The following is a 17,704-nucleotide window of genomic DNA, read 5'->3' on the forward strand; positions in this document are numbered from 1 at the left end:
GACAATAATAACCTCCAGATCTGACTGGTCATCATATTATATGTCATATTGATCTTATTAAAAACAAAAAAAAAAAACAAAAAAAAACAATTGGTGACATTTTAAAATTAGGTTTGCTCCCTGTTCTCGCAACATATTAAATCTGGGTGTTATAGGAAACAGAGAACTGAAACCTGTCTAATTTATTCTACACAGTCTTTATTTGCTTTCCTAGCACCTAAATTTCAGCTCTGGCAGCTTTTTTGCACAATACAACAGGAAGATGAGCCACACCCAGCAGGGCTGAGGGAGAGGAGGTGGCACACCACCCTCCAAGTCCTCATGCCACAGCTCTCAGCAGCAGTCAGGATCATCTGTCTTCTTGGTTTCAAGATTTCTTATAATCCTTTGATAAAACATGATCAGGTTCATGAATCATTACGAAACAATAAATTGCAACAAAATATTTGGTTGTATAAATTCTTTGTGCCATAAGACGTAAAATAGTGAAACAGTAAAGCAAAATAACAGCATGTCTAAAAAGAACAAAACCAAGATATTTTTTTAATCAGTTTTAACATGTTCTCTATTGTTCACTATAATGCCTAGTTTTTTAAGCAAACTGAACTGTAAAGCAAAGTATTGAATAAATGCTAAAAACATGTTAACAGTATTATAGTGAGTATTTCAGTAATCAAGTAATATATTTTGTCTCATAGACAATTTACAGAACAATACAACTTTTAATTATATCTGCATACATGGAAAAAAAAAACTATTATTGTTTTTTTATTTATTTATTTTTATTTTACATAGGAAAAGAGCATATGCATATGTAGTCTACTGTAGTATAAACAGGCCAAAAAAGAGATTTGTTGAAACTTAAGCATTGTCCATACACTTTAGTGGACCTATATGTGATACAAAACAAAACAGAAATGACTCACAATAAAAAAAAAAATAAAAAAAAAATCTTTGCAATCAAACGCTGCATGTAAAAGACTTCTTTCTAGCACAAGTTGACTCCAAAACTGTCCACAGTGACAAACTGGAATGTTTAAATGTAGCCTCTTGATTCCCTCCTGCCACAGTTCAGAGGGCAACTGTCAAACAGAGCCAGCAAAGTGAACAGTGGCTGGTGTGGAGAGAAGCACAAAGAGAAAGCAGCAACCCAACCCCTTTTCAGTCTCCCAGGACTATGGCAGTGATGGGAGAGAAACAAAGGACAGCCCCCTCTAAGCCTCTTGCCACTGGGGAGGCTGTGGTGCAGGAGGCCCTGCTTGCTCAGCTGGGCCCCTGTACTGCTCCTTATAATGTGTGTTTCACCAGTGCCTCAACAGCTTTATCCCAGCTGGTTCCTGATGCTGGGTGCCACCTTGATAGCACAGTCTCATCTCCATGACAACCCACCCCACCTCACCCCCCACCCCCAACAGAAACTTATCTCTGTAGATAAAATTACTTCCCAGAACAGAGGATAGAGTTGCATAAGGCTAAAACTAGGCTAACACAAAACACTTCCTTAGTCTAAAGGGAAGTCACAGGAATTCCGACGTGCCGCCCGGGCAGTCCGGTAGACAGACAGGAAGTCTTTGAATCGTGGGGCACACCCTAACCAAGCTTCCCCAAAGTGCTCTGACCCTGTGAAAAGAAACTCTCCACCCCCAGGCTTCACATGGCACTGCAGGAGTGTGTGGATGTGTCCGTGCCAAGATGAGACAGACCTGGATGTGCCCACAGTGCCCACTTCTTGCTCAAACACCCTGCTGCGCTGCCAGTACAGCCTCCCTCTGGACACCTCCACCAGTGATGTCTTCCGCACGGGGTCATGAGACACATTCTTGATGAAGCCACGAACCACTGGAAGGAGCAAATGGCAGAATTTCTATTAGCCCAGTTATACATTCAACCTGTCGTGGAAATAAAATGGAAAATGAACACACAGCTATTCTGTGAGACATAATCATTATACCAATGGATGGATCTTATGGATCTTATTTGTCTATAGAGATTCAAACTTCCCTCTAAAAGTTTATTCCACATCCTTCACTATCTCTTTTCTTCCTGGCAAAAAGAACCGTGCATGTCTCTTATTTTGCCTGTTTAGATGTTAACACTTTAACTGGTCAGCTCCTTTCCCATCAAAAAAATTAACTTGTGAGTTTAATGCAGGGGACTCAAGCTCTAAATGGGGCTTGGCTCAATGGACGTATTGCTTCTGCTCTGTTGCCATCTAAAGAACATGCTCCTCCCATTATGCAGCCTCAGACCTTCACATCTGTTGAGCCCCTCTCTGCCCACCGAACAGAGCTGCTTTCTGGGATTAGATTAGACCATACATATTTTTTAATCATTACTTACACAGGAGAGGATTTGTTGTGCATGCATCCTTTTTCCAGCATCACACATCTTCATTTGGAAACTTAAACACGCAGGAACATGTATAACCTGTTACAGCCACAGTCTCCTACTGTTTGCCACTAACCAGCTCCACTAGAGAAGCTGGGGACTAAGCGCAGAGCAAGGGTAACTCAGCAGTGGTTGTTAGATGTTGGTTTCAAATAGCAATTGATATATGGTTTTCAATTGTCATCATGAACACTCACCAAAGTCACTGCTGCAGATGGCCATGAGGAGTTCAGTGTCATTGCAGGGCCGGCACGAAGCTTTAGGCAGAAAAAAAATTAGCAAAGAAAATTAGAAAGTACTTTACCACCAGTGAGACAAAACTTGTTAAAACCTTTGTGGATGAAAATCACAATCGAATCCTTTGCCCAGCCTACTGACCTACAGAGATGCTGTATCTAGAATAGGTGATGGTCATTTTTATTGCCCATGTATTTCAATTCTCACAAAATCATTTCTCTATCAGTCATGACTGTCAGCATTTTCTGACCACACACATTGTCTAACCGTAACCCAAAGCATTATCTGGACAGACAATGCTAGATAGATGAGTGTCACTTCTCTACCCCTTTATTGAATTATATTTAATCTGACACACATACCAGCTCCATTCATCTTGTCTCCTCAGATCAAAAACCAAGGGATGGGGAAACCAAGGGTCAGATGAAGGAATGCTGGCCATGTGCTCTTGCTTCTTTCAGTGTGCTGGCCAACACACCAGCCTGGCATCTCCAGACCAAAAGCTATAGTCTTGACCCCTGGGTTTGACTCCTATTGTACTGACCTAATTGAATGACAGCATTGCCAATGCTGAGACTTCAAAAGTCAACCCTTCATATTCTCCTCCACAACCCCGCCAGTCAGGTCAATATTGAGAGCCAGACAGAAAGAAAGCGCCCCAGGCTGTTAGAGAATGACATCACCGCATTGAGACAGGCCCCACCACAACACATACTCAAATCTAACAAACACACATGCACAATGACAAGGCATTTGTGGAATCTGCAAAATATTTGCCGACTCAATTGAGGCCCCCGTGGGTCGGTGCCCCTCAGCCGCCCTGCAGTCTGCTCTCTGCTCCCTGCTTTGTCCCCCACCGGACAGCAGACACACAGCACACAAGGCCGGCCAGCAGCTGGCTGCTCCACTCTGCATGACTGGGGTTTGTCTTAAATTAGATAAGTAAGTATCTCTCGGGGACCAACAGTACCGCGGGATAGAGTCGGTTATGAAAAATCTTGGATTAGGCTATCTCACATTCTGATTAATCAGTAACATGAATGGCCTACAGTTTGTATGAATACAAATTCCATTCTGTGATAGCAAATATGCATCAAAGCATATAGCTACAATTAAGTTTAGTTTTCCTTCTCTAGGCTTAATTTAAAGTTTTTCATTTTCCAAAACAGATTTAGCACACTCACTCTGCACCCCACTGTGTCCTAAAGTGGAGGCGGTCATGTTCCCCATCAGCTCGTATCTGAAGCCCACCGTGGGTCGGCTGATGCCACTCTGTGGACTGACTTGGAGGTAGATTGCGGGTCTCTGCGGCCCATCTGCCCAGAAACAGAACACCTGCTCCGGCCGCGCACCATCCGCCATCAGCAGCTCCAGCTCTCCGGCCCGTTCAAGATACACACTGGCCCCGCGGAAGGTGCGGGACGGTTTGATGCACACGGTGGTGCTCCGGGCGTGAGACAGGTTGGGTTCCAGGACCACCCTGAGGGCCTGGCCCGGGTAAACCCATTGCACTGAGCCCTGTGTGCAGCGCAACCGCACCTGCAGCACCGTCCTGGAGTCTCCTTCAGCACCCACACCGCTGCACCCAACGGGAAAGAACCATTGATTAATAATTAAGACGCTTCAGCCTACACTACCTTCAAATAAATACGCTATATGCATGCTCATAAACATGAAATATAAATATAGAAGCCGTGCAATGTAAAAGGGTGCAAAGCTTTTTTATGTTTAATTATTAATTTTATTCATATGCTAAAATGTAGCCGAATGAAAAGATGGTCCCTCAAAAATGTTATTGTAGTTTCATTTGCCAACCACTATGCAAAATCACATTGCATTGAATTTAAGTCATAATTCCGTTACTTACCTTCCATTCCAGTTGCACCGATCAGCCGCACAGTGCCATGAGAGAAAAACCAGAATCGAAATCGAAATAATCCCATTTGGTGACATCTCAGCCACAAAAAGATAATAACCTAAAATCAAACTGACGGCAATACATGACTTGGAAACTAGACTAAAATTTGTCAGTAAGTTAATGAGAAGCTCTCTGCAGCACTAAGCTTTAAGAATAAAGGCGGCGACGCGCTTCATCTGGTGTACACCTCTCTCTCTCTCTCTCTCTCTCTCTCTCTCTCTCTCTCTCTCTCTCTCTCTCTCTCTCTGCTAATTAGGACTGATCCAGCTGTTGAGAACTGATGGTCTCAACAGCTCTTTGTCTTGCTCTCTAAAGAGACAATCCGTTTGAAAGTCTTCATCTGTTAACATCAGTGCACCAGATCCGAACCTTCGCCTTTTTCTTCTTTATAGGATGCAACATAGTTTATTTTACTTAAATTCTCAGTGGGCATAATTTGTGTTTGTGTTTGATGTTTATGAGATATTTAAGCTTTCAGAAATGTTAGTAGGTATTTGGTTCCTAAATATGGAATAAGATGGAGTTTATTCAAGTCGAGATTGAGAAAAATATTCAAATTTTAGCCGCAAAGGCCGATGCAAATATGCCAGATATTTGGATGCTGCTTCATAGTTTTCCACTATATAAGTTTGTCCAAGTACACTGCATTTGTGACAAAATTATTTCAAATAAATTTAAATACATTTTCAAAAACAAAACAGGAAAATTGTTTATATGTGTGAGTGTGGGAGGGGCTGCATAGGACAGAATAAGAAGGGGACACACCCGCACAGTTGAATTGCCTCGTGAACATGATGTAATTCATTCATTAACCAAAACCATCCTACTACTCTCTGTGCTTGAGCTTCATCTAGCGGCAGGATGACGCAACGCACAATGCACTCGCATCTGGAAGCTCACATGTGAGCTGGGGGCTATGAGGCGGCAGGAATATAAACCATCGGCAACCAATAGCAAGACTAGAGAGCAGGAATGCGTTAGATGGCTTTCAGCAATTATTCATCTTCTGTGGATGAGTAGTCTACAGTCTTACTCAAATGTGACGAGGGACCCAGTGCAAAATAATTTGGCATTAATTCAAGGTCATGTTGGTGGCGACATCTTGTGGAGATGTGCTAAGTGTTGCGCCCTGCTCAGCTCTGTGGGTCCTAACCAGCCGAAGCCACTGTGAGCTTCGACGGGCTGGCTTTCAAGGCCTGCACAGCCCCTCAGGCAGATTCAGATCAAAGGACTGAGGTTTCTGATGCGTACGCCGTTTAGTAAATTACACTCATATGGAGAATTTGGCCAGATGTTTTCTCAGCTGCATGAGAAGCCCGTGCTGCTCTGCAGGGGCGTCATTTCACTTAATCCTGCAAGGTAGACCCATCATTCGCCAGCGAAACGTCGGAAATCCGCGTGTTTCAGTTCTGGGGACGTGCGGAGCAGAGATGAATAGAATAGTATTATTACATAGTCTAAGTGATAAGATATTGGAATTGAAGTTAGGCTATTGGTCACCAGAATACCCTTCACAGAGGAGCGGCTGAGAGGGAGCATTAGCTCTTAATGTTCACAAATGTGATTTTAAACCTTTTCCTCCATACATGTCTGAGGCTTTTTGCCTGACATTCATATTGCATTATGTTGAGAAAAACAACATGATCTAATTTGGACGCAGACTAAAGAGCCGAAACCTTTGCTATATTCAGCTGAGGTTCATTGCGTTTAACTGAGTTTCACTACATTTGGCCAGTTTTAAAGCTTTGACGTTTTAGTTCAAGTAATATTACAGTGGCCCAAGTCATTTGTCGCACGTTTAAAAAGTCCGCCGTAGGCTGCAATGATAGGAACGCAAATGGGGCACCTCTATACAGAGGTACTGGTTGGAATGACTGAGCCATGTGTCCCAGAGGGGAAGGAAAGCAAAATGGCTCCGTGCAGGACATGAGCCGCCGTTTACTGACACACTGCGCCATGAATGCTTCATCTGGCGAATCAAGGTGATGTAGACTGCACCATGATTAGAAAACACTTGGAAAAAATTATATGTCATGCTGTAGGTCATGCAAACCTATACGTAACCTCGACATGGTCTTACACAAAAGCCTTATATTGTGTGAACCCATTAAGCTGTGTAAAAAGATAGGGGACACAGTCAGGCCTACCTCTCAAATCACTTAGGCCTGCATTAGTTTTATTTTAGACTTTCAAGACAGTGGACCCCTTAACCCATAACTGAATGGTGTTACAATTTAGGGCCCACTGCCTGTCCTGGTTCAGCCTCAACATCTTTGCATGTTGCTCTACTAAAAATAATTAACAGTCTGATGGCTCGATAAAATTAAAGTTGCCAGACTTGACTCTCTCCAAGCTGCTTAGTTTAGCAATAAAGCTGCCGTCCCGGATTCGGCTTTAGGCCTCATTCTGACTTGGGACTTTTTACAACTCAAGTAAATTAATTTGACAATATCATGTCATGGTATCATTGTACTTATGATGATGGCGAAGAAAAGAAAAGTAGGCCAAAGTTACACTCCAGCTCAATAGTTCTGACTCATAAGTTTAATGAGGGATGATTAAGCCATAAAATTAGAGGAAAATATGTAAAAAAAAAAAAAAAAAAAAAAAAAAAAAATCTAATTCATTTCCTCCACCTCTGTAACTTTAGAAAACGATTAGGCTACATTATCAGAGGGGAGATGGTGAGGTCACGGAATCACACCTTTTGTTTGTGAAATCCCCTGCTGTAGCTGTTGCGGTAAAAACCCAGATCAGTCACTGTGTAAACACGGGCTGTGTCCATGTGCAGTAAATTCTCTCTTTAAAGCAAACATGGATGAATTAAATAAGGTCATCTTTGCTCGCCAAATAGGTGAACATGCCCATTGGAATTCAGGGTCCCAAATCACTGCTACACTGAGTCCGGGTGAACCAGACTAACATACACACACTCGCAGGCCTATGGAGAGCTAACACATCGCAATAGTCAGTGTGTCAGTTCAGTTAATCAATACCTGCGCTAAAATCGATCCCAAATAGGTTAGAGCTCTTATGTCCTAATTTGATTAATAAAACATTTTAGGGCTATATTGTAATTCTTTAGAGTGAATACTGCTGAAACCCATTCATATATTTCTGTTAAAATGTCAATTAAAGATATAATTTGAAGAAAGAAAATACACCAATAATAAAGGATCATTAACATTGAGCCCGCGGTTAGTCCTAATTGATGATTTCGATCAAGCGGCATCATCCTGCCAGCTAATAAAAATGACTAGCCTAATAATTAAACTGGAAAGCTGTACACTAATGATTTTTCAATAATGAAAAAATAAATCCAATAATTGAAATAACCTCTCACACAAACCTTAACTTCATCACAGTCGTTTGGCTTTTTGGTTACAAATATAAAGTCTAAACGAAATGATGGAAGGAGCAGAAAGATTACTTGAAATTTCACAAGTAAGTGGTGAGTGTTTTTTATATGAGACTCAGTAAATAGTGGCACCAAAATAAATGTCAGTCATCTCATCTAGATCTAACCACAGTTTTTCTTCTAACTGGCATCACCGCGTTGACTGCATTAGCTCACTTATTCAGACTAGGATTATTCCGCTGAACGACAGATCAGATAAGCACAGGATATAACGTTTTGACCACAGTGGAAACTATTCATAGTGATAGGCCTGTGTCAACTGTGTCAGACAGTGACACAAAGAGTTACAGTGGATACGTGTGCAAAATAAGATATGAACGTCTAGAGGATGGCAGCACAATTAAAAGATTTGGAGTGAAAAGAATCAGTGCAGATATCAGAAACAAAATACTCACTAGAACCAGAAACTGTAATGTCTGATTTTTTTTAATTTGCTCAACAGGGTATTAAATATTTCGTATACACAATGGAGAGTGACATAGAAAAAATATAGTAATACAGTAGGCTTGTTAGTTCGCTTCTTAAACAATTATTCATAGATGTATAGTCATATATTAAGTATTTTGACCCACATCAAAAGCATATACTCATCTTTTATCTTTGAAAAAGCCTTTGTCCGTGGTGCTCTCTCTGATTGTGACTGTCAAGAAGTTCGTCGTGATATCTGTCACAGTCACATTATTGAAGTTGCTGAGACATGGAGTCCAGGATGCGTCTGATCTCTTGGATGAATCACTGGACTCAGACTGTTTGGAGATGGCAGCAGGTTGGAGAGAAAACTCCTCAGCCCGATATTTGTGCTTTTCCGCCAAGTGCTTCAGCTTGGGCTGAGCTATAGACACCCTAGTCAAGCAATTAGTCCTATGCCCTCCGTGATGAGCCTGGCGCACATCCGGGTTGAGCGCGCAAGTTTGGGACAAGCCTGCGCTCATCATGTGTCTCTGCTCGTGGCTTGACTTGGGCGTAATCGTGGTCTCTTCCTCAAACCTTTTAGTCAGCTGCATCAGGCTGTGATCAGACGTCTCTCCGTGGTGATGCAAGCGTCGGGACATTTTGGACAGGCCGTGTGGTATCGCCTCCTCCATTAGCCTGCTCCGTTTATGGTCAGGCTCTACCTGGCTGCTCCTGTGATCTTTGTTATAAGGTAAATTCAGCTTAGGTTTACGCCCTCTCTTTTTGGGGACACTGGCGGATTCCTGGAGCGTGAATGAGGCTGGTGGAGCCGGCCTGGGCCTCCTCTCTGGTTCTGGAGGTCGCACATGGACACTTTCCCCTCTGTTGACTGCACTCGGAGGGAAGATTGTGGGGACAACTGTGCGTAAACCCTCCCGGGCCCTCGGTGTTATGACAGGCTCTGGAATGGGATAGGAAACCTGGATCCCCCTCGGAGTTTCTCTTCTGAATTCATATGTCTTGGCTTTGTCTTTGGCTTTGGCCTAGAGACAGAGAAAATAACAATTATGGAGGGTTCCCCACAGATGACAATTTCACGTCTCTTGAGGAAATTTAATAGCTTAAGAGAGGCATCTGGAGATCTGTTGGATATTCAAGGCTTCAATAACAATCTTCTTTGTTTGATCAGTAATGCAATCATTTTGAAGAGAAACAATGGGGAAAATTGAGGCTTAAGCCAAAGGCATGATGTGGATGGTTTTAAAATGTACTGATCAACATTTTGAATTAACCAACATTATTTTAAAAAGAAGTAGAAATGATCAAACGTCGAGAAAACCAAATGTCACTTTGATACAATAAACTACACTTTGTAAAATAACTATTATGATAAAAACAATTTCATATTTTATTTTGAGTTATATTTTATCACCATTATTATTATCAAACGACTCCGAAGAGTTTTGAGACCTGAAAAAATGTGTAGTGTGGAACTGAACAGTTGTCATACATTCACCCACCTTCAAAAGAAATGTCTCCGGTTTAGGACCCCTCTTCTTCGGCCCAAAAAGCTCTCGTTCGCGTTCCCTGACGAAGCACATCATTAAGAGATTCACCACAACACTCATGTGAATAGACACGCCCATGTTTAATATGTATTTCTCATTTAATCCTATCTAGTCAAGCAATCTCGTTTTTTTAAGCAAGTGAGAAAATTGTTCCATGTGGGTGAGATAATACCCGCTCGCAATTTCCAATGTATATATATCCCGATATAAAACAACGGTCAATATATTGAGAAACAAGACACAATGACTCTTCTAAAAGCAAGACTTCAGTCAGAAAAGTTGTTGAGATAAGTTGCATGGGAAGCAAATGAAATTATTTCACTCAACTGGCATTTTACTCTCATTCTGAGAAAACTGTGACTCAGAACTAGAGTGAATGATTGGTGGAGATTAATATTTTTGCAGAGCAGCATGCTTGGTGCCATCTCATTTCTGCACAGAGGCCTACTGCTGCTCTGTCAAAACCTCACCTCTCCTCGAAGGCAGCAAACAGACGTGCATCCAGAATGTTTTCCTCCGGCTCCCAAGTGCTGTACCTATATTAAAATAACAAAGAGGAAATGTGTTCGGGGCCATAAGGAGAGCGCAGCGCATGCCAACGCAGACAAACGGCACACTTTTATCAAAGCAATCTATAGCTGCGTTCACTGCAATTATAGGCTACGTAGCGGACTGTGACGCATGGTGAACTCAGCCATTGCTAAAGCTAGTGTGGACTTTAATACATCCAAGCGGACTGATACGCATACATTTTCGAAACCGTGCAGTTGCGCACATTCGTCCAGGCTTAAAATAGTCTCCGATATGAAACAGTGCACACGGAGTATATGATATGTACACAAATATTCACGAGCTGTATAACGACAGACTCTGAGCTGCTGCAGTTGTACAAGTGGCCAGACAGGAGCGCTGTCCTTTACTGCCTCGGCTATTATACTCACTTCTGAGACCAGCCCTTCCATTTCACAAGATATTCCCAGCGACCCTGCAAAAAAGATCCGTATTATATTAGGATTATCATCGGATTGCCTGTCGGCGCTGTACAAATAAAATGTTGCGTAATACGTGAAGCACAGCCTGTGGAGAAAAACGCAGCGAATACCCGTCTTATACGCCGTTTAATGATGGACTCGGCTGCGAAGACGCTCTCACCAACAGCCGAGAGCTCCATGGTTTACATGAACCTCGTTTATTCTGCCTCTATTATTTTTTGTGCTTTGCCGTGTCCTCTTCGGGTTGTTTAATTCCGCACATCCCATAATACGCGATCTGGGGAGGACGTCATCACGTCTTTTTCTGTTGCCAGGCACCGCAGTCGGTAGGACGGATCGCGGTAGAGCACATTGGCTCAGCTGTTGCTACGTGCTCCGGGTTGCTGAGTGAAGGGGAGGAGTCCCGCTGTTCTGGCTGCTGTACAGGAATGTCTGGCAAAGTGTAAGAGTCAAAGTCAGAGGCTCTTGAAGGGGGGCCCGGGGACCCCCCAGAGCTCACTCGGGGGAGTCCAGGTGGTCCCCACCAATGTAGGAATAGTGAAATTCTATGTTTTAATTTATTAGGAATTAACCCAGTTAAATAATATATGAGAATGAGAGCTGTAATCACAGATTTCACCTTCACCAGTACCTACCACGCCCAGTTATAAAACACACACTATTAAAAATGATAAAGTAATCAACAACATCAAAAGCAACAATAATTGAGTAGGTTCTTGAATGGAGATGATTTTAGGGATCATCCCTGGTGCTAAATCTTATAAAATGAATCGGGGGTATAATACGTGACTACTCTAGGATATGTGGTATAAAAACGTTTGAGAGCAGCTGGCCTGAGTAACGTCAGCTTCATCATTAGATGAGTTATTAAACATAACCTAGATTTGCAATCGCTTATTTAAAGAGATCTTCCATACCACACAACGATGCACTTTCATTAAACCTTAACATATTGCATGCTATCAAGCAACAAAAGACATTTTCATCATGCGTGACGGCAAAATGTGGCGCGTAATTCGACTTTTACGCATTATGGCTAAAGTTACAGTTTTACGCATGGCATGTCTGCCCATGAAACAGCGCAAATGTTTCTTTGAATGTGCAAATAATTTAGCCCGTGGCACAAAGTTATACTGTACGACAGTGACACAGAAATTTGATCAAATAAATCTTCCATCTTCCAAACTTTCGATCATATTTGTATTATACGTTTGATATGTTCTATATACATTTCAATTGTGTTTATTTGAGTAAACAAATAAAGTCCAGCACGCCGTAGTCTGATAAAGCTTCATGGATACTGAAATATCCCTGTGGAGAAATAGGTGATTGCTTGACAGGAGCATTGAGCGTGAGTTAATTTATCGCTGAAGTCACGACCAAATCTCCAGCGCACGTGCGCAAAGACTCGGGATGTGCGTGTGACATTCCCGCACCGCTGCATTAGACTAATAATGAAATGTGCCATGCTGAATAAGACATGATAGAACTTTTCATCCCCTGGTGGAACTATTTAGAAACTCTTAAATCTTGCCAAAAATCAAATGTTATAATTAAAATGAAAAAGTATACGAGAGCAAACGAGAGATATAATATTAATTGATTCAGTCGTAAACGGCCAGGCTGCTTCAAATCACAGCCTGAAGACGAGAGGAAACAATTAAAAGTTGTTGAGATCTAAAAAAGCAAAGTTTCGAAAACAACAAGTAAAATGGAACTGGTTATTTCTAGATTTGAATTTGAATTTAGGGTGTGGAGTGTATTTTTCCCACAATATCGATGTTAAATGATGCTCTCTGGCTTATGTAGATACAAAAATATATTTTTGCAAGCTGAGAAAAAATCTCAAGCCCATATTATCCTATGACAGAGCTAGAGGCTATAAAATGTTTTGCGCCCGCAGAGCGTAAATTTGATTTAACGCTGTCTCAATTTATTTACTCCTTTTGATGACAAATTTCGTCTCCCTTTGCGTACATGAAGACAGGGACATGAAGGCCTGCCATGGCTCAGTTATCAGAGATTTAGAAAAAAAAGCGCTCAGCCGTTCTTTGTGGAAGCAGAAAATACACAGTAACCACAACGGTTTTGAATACTGACAAGGTATTTAGTCAACAAAAGTTTGACACTAACAGTAGTACTATTACTAGTACTAGTACTAGTAATATTATTATAATTATTGTTGTTATTATTATTTATAATTAAAAATAATAATTATAATAAATTATTTACTTAATTGCAAAAAGCTTAAAATATATTTGTCTGTTATTGTTAATATTAATAGGCCTATTATTATTTATTTCTGTTATCGATGTTGTCGTTGTAATTTATTTATTTATTTATTGTGCCCGTTTTTTCCCTCTTTTCTCAAGGAATCATTGGCATTTGGCCCAAGGTGACCTTTTCTTGAATATATTGGCCACCATTGTCATGTATCAACAATAATAACACTTTTACACAATAAATAAATAAACCAAAATTAAATATAATAATAAAGAATAAAATAAAATAAAAATAATAAAAAAACAGTACTACTAAATAAAAACGAAAAATGGTAACTCTCTCTCTCTCTCTCTCTCTCTCTCTCTCTCTCTGTGTGTGTGTGTGTGTGTGTGTGTGTGTGTAGGCTTCAGGTGCAGGTTTCTGCATGGACCAGCCCGTCATTCATCCAGGTAGACATGAAGATGCGGGCTCAGATAAACTTCCAGCCGCATCTGATGTCTTTATTTGCCTGATAGTCTCAATGAGGAAGCCGACAAAATTGCAAATCAAATCAAAGACGCAAAGACGTCATTCTGAAAACGAATGACCACAAAGATGCAAAGGATCTTTTAACAACTGACATGCCATCAAAACAACAAAACACTGGCTTTTTTTCCGCAGTTGGGCTGTTTCCAGTATAACTAGTTACATGCACCCCAAAAAAAAAAAAAAAAAAAAAAAAAAAAAAGGTGTGGCAAAATCCCTGTTAATATCACCTGCCATCAAACTTTTGAAACCCATTGATGTCGACTAATTTCCTGTGAATAAGAATGGTAATTAAGGCCAACAAGTTATTATTATTTAATGTAATGAATTAATAGGATCAGTCGGCCATCAAGGTTTCTAGACAAGAAAGGGTTGGCCCCGACTGCTCGTTAATATTCCCTCTTTTTTCTATTTTTTCATATATCTCCCAAGTACATTTCTGCCTTTTCTGCTTGTTCTTTGCTTTATAGGCTACAGGCTATATTGATTAAAAATACAATATCTAATCTGGACCTATTAAGCAGCAGTGCACACCGTCATACCTCGACATATCTAAGCTTAATGACCTCCGTGTGCCATGCCAACAGCCCACTTTTTGGCTCAGGCATTCAGAAAGACTATCAGATAATATCAGATGTGGACGAAGCTTTTTGCAGAAATGGAGAGGAGTCGCAACAAGGATTTTATTTTCTCCGCAACGTCGCAAACAGGGGGGGGCATCAGCCTACTCCCCGCAGAGGTGCAGCTAGGTTTGCCCGGTTCTTTATTCCTGTAAAAGTATAGAGACATAAGTCTAATATCTGCGATAAGTGCGCGAGCAGTCTGTTAATTCCCCCGCCACGGAGCAGACAAAGGCGGGCGCGCCACGGACAAAAGATGCGTTGTAGCTGCCGTCGAAATGTGAACCACCATTTTGATACAGAGCCTCCAGACCGACATTTCCTGTCGGTACTAATAGGCTATAGCCCATGCTGTCTTTTCATAGTGAAAAACGACGAGTGCTTGTTCAGGGGAGGTAACAGAGACAGCACGCTGCTGATCTCCATATTTGGCAGTGTGTGTGTGTGTGTGTGTTTGCGTGTATGTGTGTGTGTCTGTATGTATGTGTGTGTGGAGGAGAAGTGAGTCTACAAGCTTGACTGCAGAGCCGCAATGGCGACAGCCGTACATGAATAAACAGTGCTGGCTCTGTGGGAACATTATTGGCTCTCTGGTTTCTGGGCAACTGCTGCACACAGCTCGCTGTTCACTGTCCTACTTACCGGGCGACATTTTCTACTGAAGGTGGCTCGCAGAGTTTCAGATGGGAAACCACAAGTGCAAGACACACGGAGCTGTGCGGGTCTGACTTGCGTTTTATTTCAGTGCAAGTGAGCCCATGATGTTAACTGGAATGCGTCCTTTTTATTACGCCCCCTCCCTTCCTGTCTCTCGTTTCTCATAAGTAATTTATGTATGTAGGTTAGATCTATTTATCTTTAAGTGTCTTGTCAATTTAAAACAAAATGCGCGTCCTCATAACATTAACCTCAACAATAAAGAAGCTAAAGGCCGAGGCTATTTACATACATAAATAGGATCATAGAATAGACTTCTGCATAGGCAATTAAAAGCCATTTAATTGACTCATGAATGGCTGCCCCTTCACCGAGTTTCCTTTACGGAACTTTGTGATTGCTGTTTTTCCTGGTTGCACAGGCCTCCGCATGGTTCACAAGCTTTGATTTAAATTAGTCAAATGATCTTTCACGTTGGCACGGTCCCCTGAAACCATACGGAGATGTAACCGAGTGAGTGCACGGTGAGTGGCCCGTGATGATAAAAGGGGAATGTGAAACATCACACTTGGGCTATAAATATGCTCCCCTGCATGCGCCAGTGTGTTTCAGTTTCCTACACACATGCATGACTGAGTCAGAGTCAGGCATGACAGGCCTGCCGAGAGGCAGAGAGGTGCAGGCTGTGTTAAGGCTCTGAACGACAGGCCTACATGTAGCCGGATGATGCGGCTGTGTACAAATTTTAGCCAAATGTTTAGTTTCGGCTGTTGAATCAGCACACTGTAGTGGCCGAGCTTTAAAATGTGTTTTCTAACTGTGTTTATGTATTTTTTTTTCTATCACAGCAACATCCCTTACATTGTGCTATATGGATGAATTGATTAATTGTGATTTTTTATTTTTTTCTGACTATTTTTACCGCATTACTTCTTTGTCATTCAATAACCCCTCAGCTTGCACAGCCTAAAATTAATCTAAACCGTCTCCCTTATTCCTCAGTTCAGAAATTCATCTTGTTTTCCTATTGCCAGCAGCACCAGCGTTCTCGGATCTGAAGTTTATTTAAGTCTTCCCACTTCATCGCATTATTTATTCTAAGCAACCATTTCCTCCGCAGGACCCTCGTAGAAGTAGAGGAGAGAAAATGGCTGTCTCTCTTTCGGCGTTACAGGCTCAATAGTTGAAAAATCAGAGGAGATGTGAGCCCAGTGTGAAGGTGAGGTAATCACTGAAGATTTTGTGCACAACCGTATGAGAAGACCTTATACCGATTACTGCTATGCAAAAGTGGGACAATCCTTTACTGATTGCCTTTTGGATCAGCTGTTGCCTTATTTATTTGTGTTTTTATAGAAATACCTTTCCATTACATGATTTAAAATATTTTTATTCGGAAGTCTGATGTAGAATTTCCTGATAGAATCTACGTTTTTTTTCCAAGTTAGGAATGAATAGCCATTATTTTCCACTGAGAAATGACCAAATGGCAGTAAAATAACAGCAAAATCCATGCTGCGTCTGTGAGGAGATTAAATTAACCCAGATTGAAAATAAGACGAAGAAAATGCTTGCAGACTATGGCATCGCGGACCTTGATCCTTCTTTTCACCGCAGTCTTGGGCTGCTTTCAAATTTGGTATGAATTCACTGTTACTGGGGTTATTTAAATGATAACACAAAATTATGTGTGGATTTCTCAAAAGTCTGGCGAGTGGAAACTTAAGTTATATAGAAAGAAGGATTTGTTTTCTTTCTTTCTTTCTTTCTTTCTTTCTTTCTTTCTTTCTTTCTTTCTTTCTTTCCTTTTCCACGAACATGGCTACAGTGTTGCTTTTTTCCTTAATCCTCCTCAAGGTCACCGTGTTTCTCACATTCTTTGATAGGCAACTCCCATGGGAAACCTAAAAACGACAACACTCATTCCTGGGCGTTTCTATTATTCATAACATCAGAGTGTCTCAGTGCTTCCACCACGTCCACTCCGAGATCAGGGGCCTTTATAATGAGCCATCTAAAACAAGAGGAAACAAACAAAGGTCCGTCACGTTTTGCATTAAGAAACATCATAATCGAAATTTCATTAATTAAGGTTACTACATGTCATCAAGTAGGCTTGCGTGCATCTGATCACTTCGCAGGTCTTAAAAGGGCAAATTATAAAATGTAATGCAATAATTCACCGCTTGCTGTATAGTGACCAACTATGTCCGACTGCAAGAAAACACACCACCCGCAAAGAACTCTCCTTAAAGCTGGTGTAAATATCAAAAGACATTCTTGTGGACTTATCGTGTTTAAATTTCATGTAATCTACAGCCCACCCCACCACATTTTACTGGACTGCCCACGGCTCTGTGAGCAAAGCGCTGGCCAAATTCCTACCACCATGAAAGTCTTTCTTCTCCACAGAATCCCAGAAAGAATTACACAATACCCCGGCCTTTTCCAGTTGTGTTGTGTTTACATTCTTGCTTAGGGTGAGCTGCAATAGAAAAATAATGAATGAGTAAAGTTTTAATAACACGAGCGACCAGCGCAGTTATGTAATACAGAGGGCCCTTTGTGCAGGGTTGTTTGTGATTATGCAACATGATCTGTTGTTCTATTCAGGGTTCACATTCAAGCAAGTGTTTTCCAGTGTGTTTAATGTTCCACTCTCCAGGTGTAAAAGGTTTCAGATAGGAGTAGGTTACAGTGTTACCCAAGCAAATTTCAAATGTGCTGGCCCGCTGCAGGAAACTATGAAAAGTTTACCTGTAAAT

General features: G+C 41.4%; 2 protein-coding genes across 2 annotated transcripts; both read right to left on the reverse strand.

The window, feature by feature from the left end:
- Positions 1 to 720: 720 nt before the first annotated feature.
- On the reverse strand, positions 721 to 5,256 carry LOC115364105 (meteorin-like protein). Its single transcript, XM_030058531.1, has 4 exons — positions 4,493 to 5,256; positions 3,810 to 4,204; positions 2,586 to 2,645; positions 721 to 1,839 (listed from the first exon to the last, which is right to left on the reverse strand). Exons 1-4 carry the CDS (start codon positions 4,576 to 4,578, stop codon positions 1,502 to 1,504), a joined length of 879 nt encoding a protein of 292 aa, XP_029914391.1. The 5' UTR covers positions 4,579 to 5,256; the 3' UTR covers positions 721 to 1,501.
- Positions 5,257 to 8,369: 3,113 nt separating this feature from the next.
- Positions 8,370 to 11,281, reverse strand: cbx8a (chromobox homolog 8a (Pc class homolog, Drosophila)). The gene is made up of 5 exons (XM_030058530.1): positions 11,025 to 11,281; positions 10,864 to 10,907; positions 10,393 to 10,458; positions 9,875 to 9,941; positions 8,370 to 9,397 (listed from the first exon to the last, which is right to left on the reverse strand). The coding sequence occupies exons 1-5, from the start codon at positions 11,091 to 11,093 to the stop codon at positions 8,549 to 8,551; spliced, it is 1,095 nt and encodes a 364-aa protein (XP_029914390.1). The 5' UTR covers positions 11,094 to 11,281; the 3' UTR covers positions 8,370 to 8,548.
- Between the last annotated feature and the right edge of the window lie 6,423 nt (positions 11,282 to 17,704).

Source organism: Myripristis murdjan, chromosome 8 (assembly GCF_902150065.1).
Source record: "Myripristis murdjan chromosome 8, fMyrMur1.1, whole genome shotgun sequence".
NCBI lineage: Eukaryota > Metazoa > Chordata > Actinopteri > Holocentriformes > Holocentridae > Myripristis > Myripristis murdjan.

What these genes read in the sequence shown, in the direction of transcription:
- cbx8a (XM_030058530.1), bottom strand. Translation starts at nt 11,093, where the DNA reads ATGGAGCTCTCGGCTGTTGGTGAGAGCGTCTTCGCAGCCGAGTCCATC. An exon ending in TGGAAGGGCTGGTCTCAGAA is followed by an intron (nt 10,459 to 10,863) that starts GTGAGTATAATA and finishes ATTTTAATATAG; the next exon opens with GTACAGCACTTGGGAGCCGG. An exon ending in CGGAGACATTTCTTTTGAAG is followed by an intron (nt 9,398 to 9,874) that starts GTGGGTGAATGT and finishes CTCTGTCTCTAG; the next exon opens with GCCAAAGCCAAAGACAAAGC.
- LOC115364105 (XM_030058531.1), bottom strand. Translation starts at nt 4,578, where the DNA reads ATGTCACCAAATGGGATTATTTCGATTTCGATTCTGGTTTTTCTCTCA. An exon ending in CGGTGCAACTGGAATGGAAG is followed by an intron (nt 4,205 to 4,492) that starts GTAAGTAACGGA and finishes CGTTGGGTGCAG; the next exon opens with CGGTGTGGGTGCTGAAGGAG. An exon ending in AGGACACAGTGGGGTGCAGA is followed by an intron (nt 2,646 to 3,809) that starts GTGAGTGTGCTA and finishes TTCTGCCTAAAG; the next exon opens with CTTCGTGCCGGCCCTGCAAT.